This window comes from Mesocricetus auratus, unplaced genomic scaffold, assembly GCF_017639785.1.
Source record: "Mesocricetus auratus isolate SY011 unplaced genomic scaffold, BCM_Maur_2.0 Super-Scaffold_100003, whole genome shotgun sequence".
Lineage (NCBI taxonomy): Eukaryota > Metazoa > Chordata > Mammalia > Rodentia > Cricetidae > Mesocricetus > Mesocricetus auratus.
The window spans coordinates 59,495,998-59,518,087 of NW_024429188.1; the positions used below are offsets into that span (position 1 = coordinate 59,495,998).

General features: G+C 39.6%; 1 protein-coding gene and 1 pseudogene across 1 annotated transcript; one reads left to right on the forward strand and one right to left on the reverse strand.

The window, feature by feature from the left end:
- Nucleotides 1-9,405: 9,405 nt before the first annotated feature.
- On the forward strand, nt 9,406-14,152 carry LOC121139777 (annotated as a pseudogene).
- Nucleotides 14,153-18,558: 4,406 nt separating this feature from the next.
- LOC121139844 (ubiquitin-conjugating enzyme E2 2-like) lies at nt 18,559-19,420 on the reverse strand. The gene is made up of 2 exons (XM_040743851.1): nt 19,223-19,420; nt 18,559-19,095 (listed from the first exon to the last, which is right to left on the reverse strand). The coding sequence occupies exon 2, from the start codon at nt 19,045-19,047 to the stop codon at nt 18,595-18,597; it is 453 nt and encodes a 150-aa protein (XP_040599785.1). The 5' UTR covers nt 19,048-19,095; nt 19,223-19,420; the 3' UTR covers nt 18,559-18,594.
- Nucleotides 19,421-22,090: the final 2,670 nt, after the last annotated feature.

The window sequence follows — 22,090 nt, forward strand, 5'->3', positions numbered from 1 at the left end:
CCCCACTGTCGGTCTGGGGTCCAAGAGCACTCCCCTGTTCAGATCAGCTGTCTCTGCTGGTTTTGCCAGCCCATTCTTTGCCAATTTGCTCATCACTCCTCTCTCTCTGTCACTGGGTTCCTTGGGTTCAGTTCAGTGATTAGTTGTGTGTTTGCCTCTGCTTCCATCAGTCACAGGATGAAGGCTCCCGGATGGTTATAGACATCAAGTTCATTATCAGGAATGGGCATTCGAGGTGGTCCCTCCACTATTGCTTAGCTTGCCAATTGATGTTATGCCTTTAGATCACTCGAGGTCACTCTGGTGCCTGATCAGTCTTTGATCCTATGATTCCCTCTTCCCCCTATTCTACCCCCACCCCCTCAACTTCCTGTTCCCCCATGACCAACTCCCTTCCTCTTTACCCCCTCTATTCTTCCCAGGTCCCACTCCCCCCAACCCCTCTCCGTGTTCCCCATCCATTCAGAGGATCTTGTCTCCATCCTCTTCTCTTGGGTACTATGCATATATGCATATATTTTAGGTTCTTTTCTGTTTCCCAGACTCTCTATCTGTGGAAGTGCAGACTGGCACTATCCTGATCCATATCTAAAATCCATATATGAGTGAGTACATACCATGTTTGTCTTTTTGCGACTGGGTTACCTCACTCAGGATGGTTTCTTCCAGTGCTATCCATTTCCCTGCGAATTTCAAGATTCCATTGTTTTTTTTCTGCTGAGTAATACTCCATTGTGTAAATGTACCACATTTTCTCTATCCATTCTTCAGTTGAGGGGCATCTAGGTTGCTTCCAGGTTCTGGCTACTACAAACAATGCTGCTATGAACATAGTGGAGCAGATGCCCTTGTTGTATGAACCTGCCTCATTTGGATAAATGCCTAAGAGTGGAATTGCTGGGTCTAGTGGTAGATTAATTCCCATTTTCCTGAGGAATCTCCATACTGATTTCCAAAGAGGCTGTATGAGTCGGCATTCCCACCAGCAGTGGAGGAGTGCTCCCCTCTCTCCACATCGTCTTCAGCATAAATTGTCTTCGGTGTTTTTGATTCTAGCCATTCTGACAGGAGTAAGATGGTATCTCAGAGTTGTTTTGATTTGCATTTCCCTGATGGCTAAGGATGTTGAGCACTTTCTTAAGTGTCTCTTGGCCATTTTAGCGTCCTCTACTGAGAATCCTCTATTTAGTTCTGTACCCCACCTTTCAAGTCGATCCTTTGGTGTTTTGGAGACTTGTTTCTTGAGTTCTTTGTAAATTTTGGAGATTAGCCCTCTGTCAGATGTAGGGTTAGTGAATATCTTTTCCCATTCTGTGGCCTGCCTTTTTGTCTTTTTGACTGTGTCCTTTGCCTTACAGAAGCTTTTTAGTTTCAGAAGGTCCCATTTGTTAATTGTCGATCTCAGTGCCTGTGCCACTGGTGTTATGTTTAGGAAGTGGTCTCCTGTACCAACTCGTTGAAGAGTATCTCCCACTTTCTCTTCTAAAAGTTTCAGTGTGGCCGGATGTATGTTGAGATCTTTGATCCATTTGGACTTAAGTTTTGTACAAGGCGATAAACAGGGATCTATCTGCAGTCTTCTGCATACCAGTACCCAGTTATGCCAGCACCATTTGTTGAAGATGCTTTCTTTTTTCCACTGTACAGTTTTAGCTTCTTTGTCAAAAATCAGGTGTTCATAGGTGTGTGGCTTAAAATTAGGGCTTTTGATAAGGTTCCATTGGTCTACCTGCCTATTTTTGTGCCAATACCAAGCTGTTTTCAGGACTATAGCTCTATAATAGAGCTTGAAGTCAGGTATGGTGATGCCTCCTGAAGTTCGTTTATTGTATAGGGATGTTTTGGCTATCCTGGGCCTTTTGTTTTTCCATATAAAGTTGATTAGTGTTCTTTCCAGGTCCTTGAAGAATTGTGATGGAATTTTGATAGGGATTGCATTGAATCTATAGACTGCTTTTGGCAAGATTGCCATTTTTATTATGTTGATCCTACCAATCCAAGAGCATGGGAGATCTTTCCATTTTCTGGTATCTTCTTTGATTTCTTTCTTCAAAGACACAAAATTCTTGATATACAGGTCTTTCACTTCCTTGGTTAACATTATCCCCAGATATTTGATGCTGTTTTTGGCTATTGTAAAAGGGGATGTTTCTCTGATTTCTTTCTCAGTCACTTCATCATCTGTATATAATAGGGCCACTGATTTTTTTGTGTTTACCTTGTATCCTGCCACATTGCTGAAGGTGTTTATCAGCTCTAGGAGTAACTTTGCGGAGTTTTTTGGGTCACTTATGTAAACTATCATATCATCTGCAAATAGTGAAAGTTTGACTTCTTCTTTTCCTATTTGTATCCCCTTTATCTCCTTTTGTTGTCTTATTGCTGTAGCTAGAACTTCAAGTACAATATTGAAGAAATATGGAGAGCGTGGACAGCCTTGTCTTGTTCCTGATTTTAGAGGAATTGCTTTGAGTTTCTCTCCATTTAGTTTGATGTTAGCTGTTGGTTTACTGTATATTGCTTTAATTATATTCAGGTATGTTCCTGTTATCCCTGATCTCTCTAGGACCTTTATCATGAAGGGGTGCTGGCTTTTGTAAAAAGGCTTTTTCAGCATCTAGTGAGATGATCATGTGGTTTTTCTTTCACAGATTGTTAATATGGTGGATTACATTGATAGATTTTTCTAATGTTGAACCATCCCTGCATTCCTGGAATGAAGCCTACTTGATCATGGTGGATGATTTTTCTGATGTGTTCTTGAATCCGGTTTGCAAGTATTTTATTGAGTATTTTTGCATCAATGTTCATGAGGGAAATTGGTCTATAGTTCTCTTTCTTAGTTGTGCCTTTGTGTGGCTTGGGTATCAAGGTAATTGTAGCCTCGTAGAAAGAGTTTGGCAGTGAGCCTCCTGCTTCTATTGTGTGGAATACTTTGACGAGTATTGGAATGAGCTCTTCTTTGAATTTCTGGTAGAATTCTGCACTGAAGCCATCTGGGCCTGGGCTTTTTTGTTTGGGAGACTTTTGATGACTGCTTCTATTTCATTAGGGGTTATAGGTCTGTTTAGATTATTTATCTGTTCTTGATTTAGTTTTGGCAAGTGATATCTATCCAGGAAATTGTCCATTTCCTTTACATTTTCAAATTTTGTGGAGTACAGATTTTCAAAGTATGCCCTGATGATTCTCTTGATTTCCTCAGAGTCCATTGTTGTGACCCCTTTTTCATCCCTGATTTTGTTAATTAGCATGTTCTCTCTCTGTGTTTTGATTAGTTTGGACAGAGGTTTGTCTATTTTGTTGATTTTCTCAAAGAACCAACTCTTTGTTTCATTGATTCTTCTCAGTGTTTTCCTGGTTTCTACTTGATTGATTTCAGCCCTCAATTTGATTATTTCCTGGCGTCTGCTCCTCCTGGGGGAGTTTGCTTCTTTTTGTTCTAGAACATTCAGCTGTGCTATTAATTCTCTAGTATGACTGTTCTCCAGTTTTTTCATGTGGGCACTTAGTGCTATAAACTTTCCTCTCAGCACTGCTTTCAAAGTGTCCCATAAGTTTGTGTATGTTGTGTCTTCATTCTCATTGAAATCGAGTAAGTCTTTAATTTCTTCTTTTATTTGTTCCTTTACCAAGGGATGGTGCAATTGTGCATTGTTCAATCTCCATGAGTTTGTAGGGTTTCTGCGATTTGTGTTATTGTTGAATTCTAATGTTAATGCATGGTGGTCTGATAAGATGCAGGGGGTTATTCCAATTTTTTTGTATCTGTGGAGATTTGCTATGTTTCCTATTATGTGGTCAATTTTAGAGAAGGTTCCATGTGGTGCCAAGAAGAAGTTATATCCCTTTGTATTTGGGTGGAGTGTTCTATAGATATCTGTTAAACCCAGTTGGGTCATAACTTCTATTAATTCTTTTGTTTCTTTTTTAAGTTTCTGTCTGGAGGTCCGGTCTAGCGGTGAGAGCAGAGTGTTGAAGTCTCCTACTATTAGTGTGTGAGATTTTATGTGCATTTTGAGCTTTAGTAATGTTTCTTTCACGAATGTAGGTGCCTTTGTATTTGGGGCGTAGATGTTTAAAATCAAGACTTCGTCTTGATGTATTTTTCCTTTGATGAATATGAAGTGCCCTTCTTCATCTCTTTTGATTGATTTTAATTTGAAGTCTAATTTGTTAGATATTAGGATTGCTACGCCCGCTTGTTTCATGGGGCCGTTTGATTGGAAGATCTTTTCCCAGCCCTTTACTCTGAGATAACGTCTGTCTTTGGTATTGAGATGTGTTTCTTGTATGCAGCAGAAGGAAGGGTTCTGTCTTCGTATCCATTCTGCTAGTCTGTGTCTTTTTATAGGCAAGTTGAGGCCGTTGACATTGAGGGATATTAATGACCATTGATTGGTGATCCTTGTTTGCGCTTGATTTATTGTTAGTGAAGTTATTTTGTGTAGTTTCTCCTCCCTTTTTCTTTTGGTGTTTTGTAAAGTGTGATTATATATTGCCTGTGTCTTTGTGAATGTAGTTACCTTCCTTGGCTCTAGGTTTTCCTTCTAGCATTTTCTGTAGAGTTGGTTTCATGGATACGTATTGTTTAAATCTGGCTTTGTCATGGAATATTTTGTTTTCTCCATCTATGGTAATTGAGAGCTTTCCTGGATATAGTAGTCTGGGCTGGCATCCTTGTTCCCTTAGCGTTTGTAGGACATCTGACCAGGATCTTCTGGCTTTCATCGTTTCCACTGAGAAGTCAGGTGTAATTCGGATAGGTCTGCCTTTGTATGTTACTTGGCCTTTTTCTTTAGCTGCTCTTAATATTTTCTCTTTACTCTGTAGGTTTGATGTTTTGATTATTATATGGCGAGGTGACTTCTTTTTCTGGTCAAGCCTGTTTGGTGTTCTGTAAGATTCTTGTACTTTCATAGGCATATCTTTCTTCAGGTTAGGGAAGTTTTCTTCTATGATTTTGTTGAATATGTTTTCTGTACCTTTAAGTTGAAGCTCTTCACCTTCTTCTATACCTATTATTCTCAGGTTTGGCTTCTTCACGGTGTCCCATATTTCCTGGATATTTTGTGTTAAGGATTTGTTGGTTTTGAGATTTTCTTTGGTTGACGACTCTGTATCCTCTAATGAGTCTTCAACACCTGAGATTCTCTCGTCTATCTCTTGTATTCTATTGGTGATACTTGCATCTGTAGTTCCAGATCGTTTACCGAGCTTTTCTATTTCCAGCATTACTTCATTCTGTGTTTTCTTTATTGTTTCTATTTCAGCTTTCAATCCTTCAACTCTTTGAGCTGTTTCCTTAATTTTCTTGGTTGTTTTTTCTTGGTGCTCTTTAGATTCTTTGAGAGATTTGTTTATTTCTTGAATTTTTCCCCCATTTCATGGATTTTTTGTTTGTTTTTTCTTCTATTTCTTTAAGGGATTTCCTCATTTCTTCTTTGAGGGTCTCCATCATCTTCATGAAATAATTTTTAAGGTCTGTCTCCTCTTCTTCATCTATGTAGTGCTTTTCGGGTCTTGCTGGTGTTGGATCCCTGGATTCTGGTGGGGTCATGTTGGTGTTTCTATTGCTGAGTGATCTCTTATTCTGTCTTCTTCCCATCTCTTCTTCCAGTGGGTGCTGGTGGGGTCTTTCCGTCTCCACTGGTCTCCTTCCTTACTGCAGCTGAAGCTGGGCTCCCTGTGGTTGGTGTCTTGGAGGGGCTGATCTCTTTCCTGAAGCTGGACTCCCTGGGGTTGGGTCTTGGAGGGGCTGATGTCTTTCCTGTGTGGGCGGGTCTTCTGGATGCCAGGAGCAGCCCAGAAGATCACGGGGGATGGGTGATGGGCGGGTGGTCCTCCCCGCTGGAGACCCAATCTCACCTGAAGCTGGACTCCCTGGGGTTGGGGTCTTGGAAGGGCTGATGTCTTTCCTGTGTGGGCGGCTCTTCTGGAAGCCCAGAGTGGCCCCGAAGATGGAGGGGGATGGGTGATGGGCAGACAGTCCCAGCCGGAGACCCAATCTCACCTGAAGCTGGATTCGCTCTAACACCTAATTTTTCTACCGCATCTGGGAACATTGTAGAATAAGAGCAGACTGTTTGCAGGAGCTGAGAATTTTTAAGAGTGCTGTTTCATAGTGACTTTTGCACCTGACAAGGTTATTACATTCATAAATCCAGTGGTGATACGCTCAAGATCTGCAGAAAATCCAGTAAACCAAAATTCAAACCTAGGTGATGGAGGAGCTGCCAAAGCCTACCACCTTACTGAGGAGCTAATGGCAGTTTATGGATTTTGAGGTTGGAGAATTTTTGTCATTTAGGACATTCGTGCTGATAAATTTCTTATTCTTCAGTGAATGGCCCTACACTTATAATCATAGGAGCTCTACTATTGGATTTAGTGGGTTATTGAAATACAAGTAGTTAAGTTGCAGTGAGACACATTCAAGCAAATATTGGTGTAGTTGGAAAATGGAAATGGGGTCTGGAGATGAACTTGATCCCTGTATTATGTCATTAATGACAAATTTGAGTACTTTCATGTAATTCTAAAAATATGTATAATATCTGCTTGAGGAAGTCTACAAACCTCTTAAATCAAAGAAAACATAAACTGAGATGCTTCATGTTCACAATGTTTTCAAGATAAAATTCTTTCACCTGGTCTATTTAATCAAAAATGCAATACAAGCTCCTATAAATCATTCTATGACTATTAATAATAAAAATACAAATTATATTTAAAAGTTAGACCTGGAATAACCAGAACAGTATCAAAGGGGAATTATGAAGTTAGAGCATTAAACCTACTGAAATTCAAGATTCATGAATTTATAGTCAATATAGTATCTTTTTTTAAAAAAAAAAGAGTAGATCCAGAACCAAAAATACAATTAAATAACCTTGGGCAAATATAATGAAAAATGGAAAGGACATTCTGTTCAACAATTCAGACTAGAAAAGTCATAAATTGCCCTGCAAAATTATGAATGGAGGCATAAACTTAAACACTTAAAAGTTAACTCAAAATAGATCATGGACATAAATATCATATTAATGACTATAATACACTAGAAGATAATGCAAGAGAATATCAAGAGTACTATAGTTTGGTTGTGATATATTTTATATATACAACACCCCCAAAATAACAGAATGAACAATATAACATTCAATAAATGAGATTTGAGAAAATGGGAACCTAGTCTAGAAAAAAATGTTAACAGAATGAAAAGGTAAGACATACATGGTTAAAAAAGTCTTCAATGGCATATCTGATAAAGGTAGGTTATGCAGTAATGAATTTACTTTGAAAGACAGGTTGGCAATTTCTTATAATTTTGGTTGTGACCCCAGCCTTTAATGGCTGAGCTATCCCTCCAGCCTAGAAAATTTCTTAAAAACTTAGAATAGTCTATAATCATATAATCCAAGAATTGCTGTCCAGTGTTTATTTAAATGAATTGAAATTTACGTCTTCATGAAAATATGCACATGCATATAGAAACCTTATAACTAATTGCAAAACACCTATTAGCAACAGGATATCCATCAACATGCTAATGTGTAAAGAATGTATAGTACACATAATGAAATATGATATAACAATGAATAAAAATGGTTCAGTACCTCTAAGTTATATAGTAATCGTGGGAGAGAGAGACAGAAATGGAGGGAGGGAAGGAGAGAAAGAGAGAGAGAAAGAGAAAGAGAGAGACAGAGAGAAAGAGAGAGAGAGAGAGATGAAAAGACTGCATGTTCTGCAATTCCAACTGTATGCTGTTGTGTAAAAGGTAATATTATAAGAACAGAAAAAGACTGAGAAAATGTGTCTTTGCCAAGACACCTTCTGATTTGTTTAATAAATTCTGATTGGCCAATAGCAAGGAAGAGGTTAGGCATGACTTCTGGGTAGAGACAAACTAATGTCAGGGACCTCCAGCCATCAGTCATCTAGGCTCTATCACATACTCATAGAGAAGACATGACACGAAGACTACCCTGCCACCTCTTCTGATATAAAGCAAATTCCAAGAAACAGGCCTGCAGTTTATCTGTCAGTTAAAGATTAGCTTAATTAGAAAACTACAAGGTCCTCGGGAATAGTAAATTGTAAATTGTAATGCATAGGATCGGACCCTGCTGTCAGGTTAGCAAACAACATAGAAGGTTCTACCCCTGACCTCTTGCCCTGTAGATTAGGTTGCCAGGCAACGCAGCAGACCACCTCCGCCACTGACCTCTTGTCCCTGCAGCTGCAAGTACACCTTCACCCCTTACCCTCCTCACTTCTACATAAATCCCTTTGTGATGAATAAAGATGATGCCTTGAACAGAATACTGTATTGGCATCCATTCTCGTATTCCCCTGTCCTCTATCTTTCTCCTAGGTGTCCACCAGACCCATGTTGAAGTCCTGCAGTTCGGGGCAGATTAATATAAGTGCAGGAGAGACTCCAGAGGACAGGGAGAGGGAACAGCAGGTGCAAAATGGAAGAGAGGTAAAGGGCAACAAAGCAAAATGTAGATTACTATAAATAGGTTAATTTATGTTATAAGAGCTGTTGGGACAAGCCTAGCTTTCATAATAAATAATAATCTCCATGTCATTTTTTATTAGATGGAGGTCCAAAGAATACTCCATCTTTACTGTGCCCATGGCCTTTTTGGTGACCAAGGGCTGTGCTGCTGCATAGCCCATACAGATCTGAGTGACATGCACTACCACCTGGGGCCAGGGTGTTGTGGGGTACTGATCTGTGGCCAGACCTATGCTGATTGTTGCTAGGTCATAACAGCTCCCTCAGGGGAGGAGGAGAGAAGGTGCACGGTCAAGGACACAGATACCAAGAGTCAGGGAAAAGGCAAACATCAGACTCATTTATTTAGCAATGGAAAGATTCTTATATACCCTCCTCCCAGCACTTAGGCTTGGCCTTGATCCACTGACATGGCGTGGGTACCCCTCACTGGCTAGGCATGATCAGGATCATTGACAGAGCACGTTGCAAGGACCTCAGGCAGACTCCAGGTTGGTTCATCTCTCCTCTGATAGGCTTTATATTCCTACAGCTGTTGTCTGAGGTTCCTGTTGCCATCGAAGGCCATGTGGATGCCCAGGACCCGGGCCCACACCTGGCGCCATGTGAGGGTTCAAGGACCACACTGACATTGGGTTTATGACGATCTAGGAGACCTGTGCTTCTAACTGAAGCCATGGTTACATCCAATCCCAGGCTGCTGCCAAGAACCATTTCTGAATCTGTGTTCCAAACACAGCTTGGGGCTGTGTTGATGTCCATTGTCCCATACTAAGGGTCACGTGAATGTCAGGAGCCTCCAGGGTCACCATCTAGGACCAGGTTAGTGTCTGAGGGATGAGCTTCTGCTGGGGCCTGCACTGCCACCTAGAGCCATGGTGTCACCCAGGCCTGGGCTACTGCCGGGGGCCCTGTCTGGGTCTGTAACCCTGCTGCAGCAGCAGTCTGTATTGATGTCCATATCTCCTGTAAACACTGAAAGCATTGAAGATAGGTATGCACAGAGTTGGTCACACCCCTCACTGGCTAGGATTTGAGGTATCATCACCTTTGTTAATCAATAGAGTCAAACTTCACAGTATAAATGAAGCTTTGCTACATGGAACACTTGAAGATTATTTACCTTCAATTATCAGGCTTGAAAGCTTTCTTTACATAGACATTTAGGGGCCCTTCATGCAGGAAGTGTTGTCAAATGTACCACAGGTCATTCTGATTAGCCTGGAAATAGCACATCATCTACTGGAAATGGAAAAACTTAAAGAATTCAAAACAGGAGAATGTAATGGACTAGAATTTGTTGTAGTATAAATGCTATCTGGTGACATTTGACTAGAGAAACATCAGTTATACAGCCATATCCAAATTTGCAGAAAGCAAAGAAATACATACAGTTGGATAGTAAAGAAGGAAACAGAATTGGATTTACAAGTAGAAGTCTTCCATAACTGCTGAAATCATAGAAAAAAATTCCATCTATAGAGAAAACTGGATAAACCTCTTTTCTCAGCTCACCAAACTGGCATACTTGCCAAACTGGGCTTTTAGGGAGACACATTCAGTGCCAGGCAAAAAAAAATACTTGCCAGTCAGTAATGATTTGTTAAATGCATTAGTAAATGAATGAGTTAGAATGAGTAAATGAAATAAGCTAATGGATAAGTTTGAAAATCTAGTATTTAATTACTTGAGGAAAGTGTATCTCATTAATTAAGGTGTAATTGCACCACATGTTTCTATAGGGGGAATAGAAATTGATCACTGGTTGTAAAACTCAATACTTTTAAAAGAGTGGTTACATACTATTTTTTTCTCCCTACTTTTCATTGTATGAGTATGCATGTATGTGCGCATGTATTTGGGGGGGCATAAGATTACATCACTTATTTCTTCACCATCTCCCCCAGAAACCATAGCACTCCAATTTGGGTAGAATATCTGACCAGCAAACTTTAAAGATGTTCCTGTGCTCATCTTCCAGCATTGGTATTACAGGAGCATGTTGTCATGACTGACATTCAGTTGATAGCTGGGGAATCCAAATTTAGGCCCTTACGTTTACCTAGCAAACAAATAGTGTACCTACTGAGCTATCATTCTACCCCTTAGTTTTATCAATCTATCTTTCTGTCTGTCTGTCTGTATATCTATCTATCTATCTATCTTTCTGTATATCTTGTTTTTTCAATACAGATTTCTTCATGAAGCTCTAGCTGTATTGGAACTAGCTCTTTAGATTAGGCTGGCCTCAGACTCAACAGCCTTTGCCTCCAAAGTGTTGGGACTGAAGACATGTTCAACCACTGCCCAGCATTATTTTGTTTTTTCATGTAGGGTATCATGTAACCCAAGATAACCTCAGGCTTGCCATGTAGTAGAAGATGACCTTGAAATTTTCATACTTCATTTTCCACTTCCTGAGTGCCCAGTTTACAAGAGTGTATCTTTTTTCTCAATTTTCTTTCTTTCTCTTTTTTATGAAGTACTGGGAACCTTATCTAAGGCTTCCTTCATCCTAAGCAAGCATTTTACCAACTGAGCCATATTTCCACCCTGAATTATTTTGATCAAGGTTTAGTTTCTATTTAAAATTGTATTACTATATTACTATGCTGGTTGTTTTCCATTGCTGTGACAAAACCCCATGACTGAAAGTCACTTCCTGAAGAGGTTATTTGGGTTACGGTTCCAGAAGGATAAGAGTCATCCTGACAGGAAGGCATGGTGGCAAAGAGTAGACACTGCAGCAGGAGCAGAGAGATGAAAGAATTTTCAAATTGTAAACACAACCTGAAAGAGTGAATGAAAGTGGCTAGGCTTTTAACCACAATGCCCACCCTCAGTGACATATTTCTGCTAGCAAGTTGGAACCACCAAAACCTCCAAAAACAGTGCCACTAAATGGGCCAAGTGACCAAGAGTACAGGGGTCATACCTCCTAGAAACTACCATGCTTTTCATTGTAAAATATACTGGGTTGACAATTTCCTTGAGTTAAACCATGTAATTATAAATCAAGCAATGTCATTTTGCATCTTTAAAACTTTAAGCTAAAGAAAAAGATGTCAGAGTCTTGATTATTTTAATATAGTGATGTCCAGTTGTTTCATTTTTTTCTTTCTTTTTTTAGACTTATGTTAGAAATGAGCTTGTTTCACATGTCAATCCCAGCTCCCTCTCCCTCCCCTCCTCCCCATCCCTCCCTACCAGTCCCCCCAGTCCTCCACCCAATCTCCACTCCGATACCGAGGTAGGGTGAGGCCCTACACGGTGGCTCTCCAGAGTCTGTCATTTCATCCAGAGCAGGGCCTAGACCCTCCCTCAAGAGTTCAGGCTGAGAGAGCATCCCTTGTTGTGGGAACTCAAAGTCTATTTGTACAACATGGATAAATACTACCCAAGGCCCCATAGATTTCCTAGACCTCCTCACTGACACCAACAAGGGGTCTGGATAAGTCCCATGCTTTCCACACAGCCATGAATATGGGGTTCAATAGCTCCAGCTTGTTCAGGTCGACCATTTCTGTGTGTTAAACCAGCCCAGTTTCAAATGTCATTATTTCACTTTTATTTACCACCAAATAAAATTAATATACCATATTTTCTTTTAATTTATGTATTGATACATATCAAGATTGCCTTTCTTGGATACTGTGCATGGTAAAATTATAAACATGGATGGGAAAATATCATTATGGTATGTTCATTTAGACTCATTTTGTAACATGCCCAGAATTGTGTCATATAGTAGTCCTAGTTTCAGTTATATAAGTAAGGAACCTCAATTCTGATTTCAAGAGTAGTTTCACTAATGTATCAGCACTATATAAGAATTAGTCCAAAATATGCAATAGTACTTCCTGTTATATATTTTATTTATGATAGCTATTACAACTGGAGAGGAATCACATCTCAGTATAGTTCTAATTTGCATTTATAAGTTAGATAAGGATATTGAATATTTTTCACAAGTTTTTTGGCCATTTGTACTTCATCTTGGAGAAATGGTCCTGCCCTTAATAGGCTACTTATAGATTGGGTATACAGCCCACTTACATATTTTCTGTGTTTACACATTCTAGGTATTAATTTCTGCCATATATTTAGTTACTAATTAACTTATCCCATTTCATTGATTTTTCCCTTTGCTTTGAGATATTTATTAATTTCATGTAGTCAAAATGATATTTCTTCCTCTTAGAAGAGAAAGTAGAAAGTACCCTTGAACGAATTGGTACAGGAAACCACTTCCTGAACACAAAAGCAGTATCATAGACAGGTAGACCAATGGAATTGAGTTGAAAATCCTGATATTAAACCCCACATATAGGAACCCATGTTCTTTGACAAAGAATCTATAATTATACAATGGAAAAAGAAAGCATCTACAACAAATGGTGCAGGTATAACTGTATATTAGCACATAGAAGACTGCAGATATATCCATATCTATCAACATACACAAAACTTAAGTCCAAATGGATCAAAGACCTCAACATAAATCCAGCCACACTGAACCGCTTAGAAGGTAAATTGGGAGGTACTCTTGAAGGAATTGGTACAGGAGCCTGCTTCTTGAACATAACACCTGTAGCATAGACACTGAGATCAACAATTAACAAATGGGACCTCCTGAAACTGATAATCTTCTGTAAGTCAAAGGACACAGTTATCAAGACAAAAAGACACCCCGCACAATGGGAAAAGATATTCACCAACTCCACATCTGACAGAGGGTTGATCTCTAAAATTTACAAAGAACTTAAGAAGCAAGTCTCGAAAATACCAAAGGATCCAATTAAAAATTGGTGGTCTTTGTGATGTTGGTGAAGCCATTCAAGAAGTAATGGAATCCTATGAAGTAGAAATAGATGGGAAGAGTTACCAAGTGAAACCCATCCGTAATCTAAATGGACACTCGATTGGACCTTATAGAATCCACGCTGGCAAAACAGTGCCCATTGTGAAAGGAGGGGAGGCTACAAGAATGGAGGAAGGAGAGGTGTATGCCATTGAAACCTTTGGTAGCACAGGAAAGGGTGTGGTTCATGACGACATGGAATGTTCACACTACATGAAAAACTTTGATGTGGGACTTGTGCCAATAAGGCTTCCAAGAACTAAACACTTGCTAAATGTCATCAGTGAAAACTTTGGCATCCTTGCCTTCTGCCGCAGATAGCTGGATCGCTTGGGAGAAAGTAAATATTTAATGGCTCTGAAGAATCTGTGTGACTTGGGCATAGTAGATCCATATCCACCACTGTGTGACATTAAAGGATCATACACGGCACAGTTTGAACATACCATACTGCTGCGTCCAACTTGTAAAGAATTCGTCAGCAGAGGAGATGACTATTCAACTAGTCCAAAGCCAGCTCCACATCTTTATTTTCTAAGCTTTGTTGGAATACGTTATACCACAAGTAATTTGTAACATGTTGTCTGTTTTAACAGTGGACCTGTGTAATATCTTTATCCATGTTTCAAGGAGTTTTCAAAGGCAAACTGTCTCCATGTAATTAACCAAGGAAAAGGCTTTCAGGACTTTAATGTTAACTGTCTCTCCCATCTAGAAACTGCTGCACCATTGACTAGTTAGGAATTCTTTACACGTTTTGTTCTGAAGACCTAAGACATACTTTTGGATATTTATATTGCCATGTTGTTCCTTGAATGCTCTGAATGACCACATCCAGTTCTGCACCTGTGCCCACTGGTATTGCTTTTTAACCTTCCTTGGAGTCCATTTTCTGAATAAAGACATTTTCAGATCAGAGAGCTACATCTTCATATCTGTGGTTGTAATTCTAAACAGAGAGTAGCTAAAGTATAATGTTCTTTATCTGGACTCTAGTGTTACCTGAACTAGACTTTCTTAAGGAGAGGTGGCCACAATGTTTTCATGTGTATGAAGTTGGCAAAAATTAGCACACCTCTTTAGGAATGTTTTACTTTTTTGTAGAAGCATAGTTAGCATTAGTCTTTTTTCTTGTTTTGGAAAAACATTGTGCCAACTTGAAAAACCTTGATGTAATAAAAGTCCCTTAAGCCCCCACAAAAAAATGGTGTACAGAACTAGATAATTCTCAATAGAGGAGTCTAAAATGTCTGATAGACTATTGAAAAAGTGCTCAACATTCTTAACTATCAGGGAACTGCAAATTAAAACAATTCTGAGATAGCGTCTCACTGCTTTCAGCATGGCTAAAATCAAAAACATCAATGACAATTTAGGCTGGAGAGGATGTGTTGAGAGGGGAACACTTTTCCATTGCTGGTGGGAGTGCCAATTTGTACACCACCCACCTGGAAATCAGTATGGATATTACTCAGGAAAATGGGAATCAGTATAATACAAGATCCAGCAATTCCACTATTAGGCATTTACCCAAAACATGCGCATTCGTGCAATATGCACATTTGTTCAATTATATTCATAGCAACATTATTTGTAATAGCCAGAAACTGGGAGCAACCTTGATGCCCCTCAGCTTAAGAGTGGATAGAGAAAATATGTTACATTTACACAATGGAATACTACTCAGCAGAAAAAAAAATGGAATCCTGATATTTGCAGGTAAAGTGATGGCACTAGAAGAAACCATGCTGAGTGATGTATCTCAGGTAAAAAAAAATGACAAACATAGTACGTACTCTCTCATATATGGATTTTAGACATTGAGCAGGGGATTGCCAACCTCCAATCGCACTGCCAGAGAGTTTGGGAAACAGGATAATCCTAAAGAGATATGCATAGTATCCCAGAGAAGGTAAATAGGACAAGATCTCCTGAGTGGATTGGGGGCATGGGGGAAGGGAGAGGGAGTTGGGAGAGAGGGGAGAAGAGGAAGTGAAGGAGGACAAGGGAGAGCAGGAAGTTTAAGTCAAAGGAAGAATGGAGGAGAACAGGATGAGAGACACCATAATAGAGGGAATCATTATAGGTTTGAGGAGAGATCTGGAACTAGTTAGATTTTTACAGTTCTACAATGATGACAACAACAGGCATTCTAAGTAATATTGGAGTGGTTACCTTTAATGCCCTTCTCAGATAATGAGATTGATGAAAGACTTATATACCATCCTAGAGCCTTCATCCCATGGCTGATGGAAGCAGAGGCAGACACCCACAAAAAAACATTGAAGCGAACTACTGTAATCTACTTGCAGAGAAGTAGGAGTTGGTCAAGACAGGGCTGGTGAAACCTACAGAAACAGGGGCCCTAAATAAGGCGGTGCTCATGGACCCCAGACTCATGACTGAGAGGACAAGCATTGGACTGATCCAGACCCCTGAATGTGGGTGTCAGTGAGGAGACCTCGGCAATCTATGGGTCCTCATGTAGTAGATAAGCATTTATCCCGGGTGTACGAATGGACTTTGGGATCCCATTCCACATGGAGAGAGGAGAGGCTCACTCAACCATTGACATAAGGGGTGGGGGGAATCTTCATATTCTGTGGAAGGGAGTGGGTATGAGGCATGTAGGCTGGGATTTTGGTGGGGGCAGGGAAGGAGGGGAGAGGGAGGGAGCTGGGACAGACATGTGAAGCAGGCTTGTTTCTAATTTAAATTAAAAAAAAAAAACAAAAAAAGGATTCAGGAATTACTTGGAATTACTTGGAGATATCTAGCCATGACATTTTATATCATCATCAAGACAATAATTCCACATTACATTACCACAACGAGTCATGTTTTAATGATGCAAGTCTTTATTCACACAGTGTTTCTTAGTAAATCAAAATTGCTCTCAACAAATAACTGAAAACAAAAAAGAAACTAGAGGTCATTTACATGGCTTTGTTAAGTAATTTATTTGTATTATAGGATTATAGGGAAACTGGCGCTAACATTGATTTGTTGGGCAGCAATTGTCTCAACCAATTCTTTCTGCTTCTGAAATCTCTTGAAATGAGGAAGACATAGTTTTCCCAGAGGCATTAGGCATATTGTGCAAGGACTATAAATTACTTAGCCACAGTAGATCTGATGCCTTGATTATATTGACTCTCCAATTGCTTTCTATTCTCTCAAAGCCCCCTCACACTTGTGTACTTTATTTTCTCAAATGGCTTGCTTCCAGTATATTTATGGTGTTTTTTGTGGGTAACATGTTCCGTGTATGAGAGAAAAGATGTGATATTTTGTGTGATGTTTGTCTTCCTGACTTTACTTCGAGGAGCATTTAGATAGTCCAAAAAGATATAAATTCATTAAACCTACTCAGTTACTCTATGGGGAATGAATGCTGAACTCCCTGTATCCAAAGACTGTTGGCAATTAATTGTTACAAGTGTAAGGGCATGTCATTTTTTTTGGTGATATAGTAACTGAAAAAAAGTAATTAGCCCATGTTCCAGTACTTCACACCATACCATTCTCATTCAACCAACGATGATTAAAATCAGTGAGGAAGGAGAGGGACCTGGAATGGATATGTAAAATACCATTGTTTTTAATTTAAATGAAAAAAAGGGAAAGGAAAATTATTTTCTTCATGGGGTCTGACTTGGGAACCAAATTTCTGTTAAGGATAGACTGCTAGACAAGTAGTAGATGGACAACAGAAAACAAATAAATCACATCTTTTGAGGTTCGTTGTCTTGTAATGTCAGGACTCTTGTTTTCGTTTTTTCAATGACAAGGCTTTAGGGAAGTGATTAGAGCATGGGATACCACACTTAAATGTTAATGACTTAAAGGGCTGATCTTTTGGTGTCATAATTGGGAGGTAAAGAAAATTAGGAAATAGGGTGTGATTAGAGGAACTAGATCACAGAGAGTGTCCCTTACAAATGTATGTGTTGCTCCCAGAGCCTTCATGTCTGTCTCACTTTGGAATGAGCAGTTTTACTAAAGTGCATACTTCTGTAAAAATACATTACCTTATCAAGTGGAAGCAATGGAGGCAATAGACATTCACAGAAACCATTAAAACTGAGAGAAAAAATTATACACAGGCCTGGACAAATGACTTAGTAAAGTGCTTGTTGAGTAAGCATAAGGAACTATGTTTAGACCCAGAGTATGCAGACAAAAAGTCAGGTGTAGTGACAGGTACCAAACAATTTGCTTATAACAATTCCTAATCTACTCAATTTGGAGAGAAAAAATATGGATCTCAAAATACTGTGTAGAAATTTCACATTGAAAATTTCCCAGTGTGGAAATGAAGGTAGCTATAATCTCATGCAACTCATGACAATATAGGAGAATATTGGGGCAAAAAGATCTGCAACTCAGGCCAACATGGACTACTTAATGAGGGTGAATATAACATCAAGTACATTGTAAAAATACATAGCATTAATTACATAGAAATTCTTTGTCAAAAATTTTTTTCCTCCATTACTGTTTGGTGGTACTGCTTACCATTAGATCTTAATGTCAGCACAGCTTTGTCTTGCTTTTATTCCCAGATCTAATTTAAAGATTCTTTAGGCAAATCTAACCTGAAACTGATTTGAATCTTTTCCAAGTACCTCAAATCTCCTGCTCTCCAGTATGCTGCAAAAAGCCCTTCTTACTCACAGCCCGCCTTCCCACATTTCATCCATCTGTCCTCCTCACCCTCATTCCCAACCTCCTGTCCATTTATCCTTCCTCACTTTCCAAGTCCCCCAAACCCAATCCATGAGCCATTCCGACCGTTACCTCCACCTTCTCCACATCCAGCCCATCTGTCCTTCTCCTCTTCCCTACCCTCTCTGTGCCACACAATCCATCCTTCTCACTCTCTCCCTCCCTCCTGCTCATGCCACCCATCTTCCCCTCTCCTTACTCTCACCCCCATCTCCCTGCCATCTGCCCTTCTCTCACCTCCACACAGCCAATCCATTTGCCCTTCCACTCTCACTCCCCATCTGCCCTTATCCCACTCACTTCCTCTTCTCTTCCACCTGCAAACCCACTCCTAGTTACCCTAGTCTGAAAACTGTACAGTGTTTATCTAGAAAAGACTGGAAAGGGATAACTTCAATCTAAGTAATAAATGAAACACAACAGATATAGCAAACCGCAAGGTTTATTATTTTGATCACGGAATTATGTGTTGAAATTACATGGCATATTTCTGGGTCCACTCCCGAGCTAATTTATTATACTCCTCTAAATCTGTGTGGTAAATCGTCGCAATTTCAGGATCCAGAGGATCGTCTGGGTTTGGATCGCATAGTAAAGAGGAAATATAAAGTAGTATATTGGAAATTGTGAGTGCCGGTGACCACTTAGAACTCAAGATGTCGAGGCAGATATTGCCATTATTGTTTATGTTGGGATGAAAGATACGGGTAATGAAAGTAATTTGGGGGGGCTGGTAGGGGTAATTGAATGGGAAGTGGATTGAGAGGAAAAATACCCCTCCCTCGTAGGGGCTGTCTTCTGGACCCATTATAGTTGCTTGCCAATGGAGAAGGTTGTCTGCAACCGGCCCCGCCGAACACTGGGCGGAGGGATCTTGATTCATGGCACATAACTCCTTCTGAATTCTCTTAAGTGCAACCTTCTCCATAGTAGGTTGAACTATCTTCTGTGGCAGCCTGTGATGACTCTGCTGAGCCTAGGATATAGAGAGAGATGAGAAGATGATATATAATTAGGCTGAGTCAAGTTATCAAGGTATAATTCAGAGACGGAAGAGGCAGGCGGAGAGCCAAGGCCTGGAGACCTTAGCTCCTCAATTCTACCTGAAGATTTTGGGTCAGATTCTGGAAAATTCGGTGGATTGCTGTGAGGCTGTGATCCTAGGCTGCCGAACAACGTCTAGGGGGCACAGGTCCGCAGAGCATTCAAGAACAGGAGCACTCAGCGGCCTCCGGCTGGCGATATTGCGGGAGAACAGACTTGAATGTCTGGATAGCTGTTCCAGAGTACACTGTGAGGTCACAAAGAACAAAATGGCGTGTGATAGACACGTGGGGTCAGCGTGGGGTCAACGTGGGGTCAACGTGGGGTCAACGTGGGGTCAACGTGGGGTCAACGTGGGGTCATGTGGGTGGAGCTTGGGTGGTCAATACAGAGTTGCTATGGGGTCAGCATGGGTGTTAACTTTAGAAAATGTGCGAGAGGACCATGAGCGACGCGAGAAAAAATGACTGAAGCTGGCTGTGCCTCAGGGCCTCTCTCAGCTTTTCCTCTTTGAGCTGATAAGAAGAGTCACAGTGAATGTCTTCAACTCATTCAGAATAAATCAATCAATTCTCCTCGACTCATTACAACGGCTTTTTTTTTTGGTTTTATGAGACAGGGTTTCCCTGTATTGTTTTGGAGGCTGTCAGTCCAGCCCGGCCTCGAACTCACAGAGATCAACCTGCCTCTGCCTCCTGAGTGCTGGGATTAAAGTCGTGTGCCACCACCGCCCCGCTTTTTTTTTTTTTGGTTTTACTACAATGGCTTTTTATTTTTTATATTTAAGTTGAACACACTGTGGTTCTTAATTTTATATATTTTCTAACGATGGATACTCTCTAGTGTAAACTTTAGGGAATTTAATATTGAGAATACCCTTTATAAAGTAACACATGGTTATATATTAAAGTCCTCAAAAATTTATTTTAAAATTAAAAACACAAGTTTTAATGAAATTCTGACAGCAAAGTGGGGGGAGATAAGACATTGTTTTTTCTAGCATTTAAAAGCAATGAATTTAATGCCAATATAGTAGTTATAACTAATAATATAATACAGCATCTGTATTAAAATTTCACTGAATGAACAATATCTCTCCTAATTTTAAAAAGTACTCCTGTAGGGCATATTTGTCTATATATTCTTTTTTATTCGGGAATATTTTCATAGCTGTCTGATTGTTGTCCACTGGTATTTGTGAAGAGTGCATTCCAAACCCGTGACTAATATTTCTCAATCTTAAGGATTTTGGAATTGATAATGAACTCAGACAATTTGGAAATGAGGAAGAGGAAATTGGGACATGAAAGTAGGTTACATTTTGTATCTTGAAAGATTTAAGAAAGTTAAAATATTATTATGTATTACAAAAAGAATGGGCTTACTTTCCATGTGATTTTGTAAACTGCATGGACTTACTTTCATGTACAGAAAACCTACATTCCCCAAAAACCATTTTTTGGAGGGGTGTATGGTAAGAAGCTGACAAATTTTTGTAAAAAAAAACAATGATATATTTACTAAATAGAGGAGTAAAGAAATGGGAAGATAAGGAATATATTGTAGTTTTCTTTCTTTTTAGTCTATTATTTAAACAAGGTTCCACTAATTTTTCCTGACTTTCTGGTCACAAACTCACTACGTAAGTAGATCAGGTTGGCCTACATAGATCCACTTGCCACTGACTTCAGTAGAATAATTGATTATTTCCAATTAAGATATAATATGTGTATGTATATATGTGTGTTAGCCACTGAATTATTATTAAGCAAAATATTAATATGAAACATATTTATATTTCATTTAAATTAGAAAACTTAGTTGTGGTTCTGTGCTTCTGCTTCCAATAGCTACTGGTTGTAGGTTCTAGGATGTCATTTAAGGTAGTCATCAATCTCATTATAAGATAAGGGCATTTAAGGTATCCTCTCCACTAATGCTTAGGTTTCTAGTTAGGGTCATCCTTGTGGATCTCTGTACAATTCCCGAGGGCATATTTCTCTTTAAACCTATAGTGGCTCCCTCTATTTATATGTCTCTTTTCTTGCTCTCCTCTATTCCTCTCCCAGCTCAATCTTCTTGATCCACCATGATCCTCCCCCCTCTGCTTCTCCCCACCTCTTTCTTCAACCTCCCTCCCCGACCTCTATTCTCCCAATGTGTTCAGGGGCTCTTGTCCTTAATGCTTCACTATGGGACCATGTCTAGCCCTCTTATAATACTCCTCATTCCCTAGCTTCTCTTGAGGTATGATTGTAGGCTCCTAATCCTTTTCTCTATGTCTAATATCCATATATGAGTGAGTACAAACGCAGTTTGTCTTTCTGTAACTGGGTTACCTCACTTAAGATGATTTCCTCTAGTTGCATCCATTTGCCTGAAGATTTCAAGACACTAATGTTTTTTCTGCTGTGTTGTACTCTATTGTGTAAATGTACCATATTTTCTCCATCCATTCTTTGATTGAGGGGCTTCAAGGTTTCCAGTTTCTGGCTATTACAAATAATGATGCTATGAATATAGTTGAACAGATATGTTTGTTGTATGAATGTGCATCCTTTGGGTATGTGTCTCAGAGTTTAAGAGCTTCATCTTGATGTAGACTGGTTCCTATTTCCTGGAACAACCATCATACCGATCTCCAAAATGGCTGTACAACTTTGTACTCCAACCAGCAGTGGAGGTGTGTTCCCCATTCCCTGCCTCCTCTTCAGAAAAAAACTCTCATTGGTATTTTTAATTTTAGCCTTTCTGAAGGTTATAAGATGATATCTCAGAGTTGTTTTGATTTACATTTCACTGATGGATAAGGATGCTGAAGAATTTCTTAAGTGTCTTTCAGCCATTTTAGATTCCTCTATTGAGAAATCTCTCTTTAGTTCTGTAACTCACTTTCTAATTGATTTATTTGGTGTTTTGGTTACTAA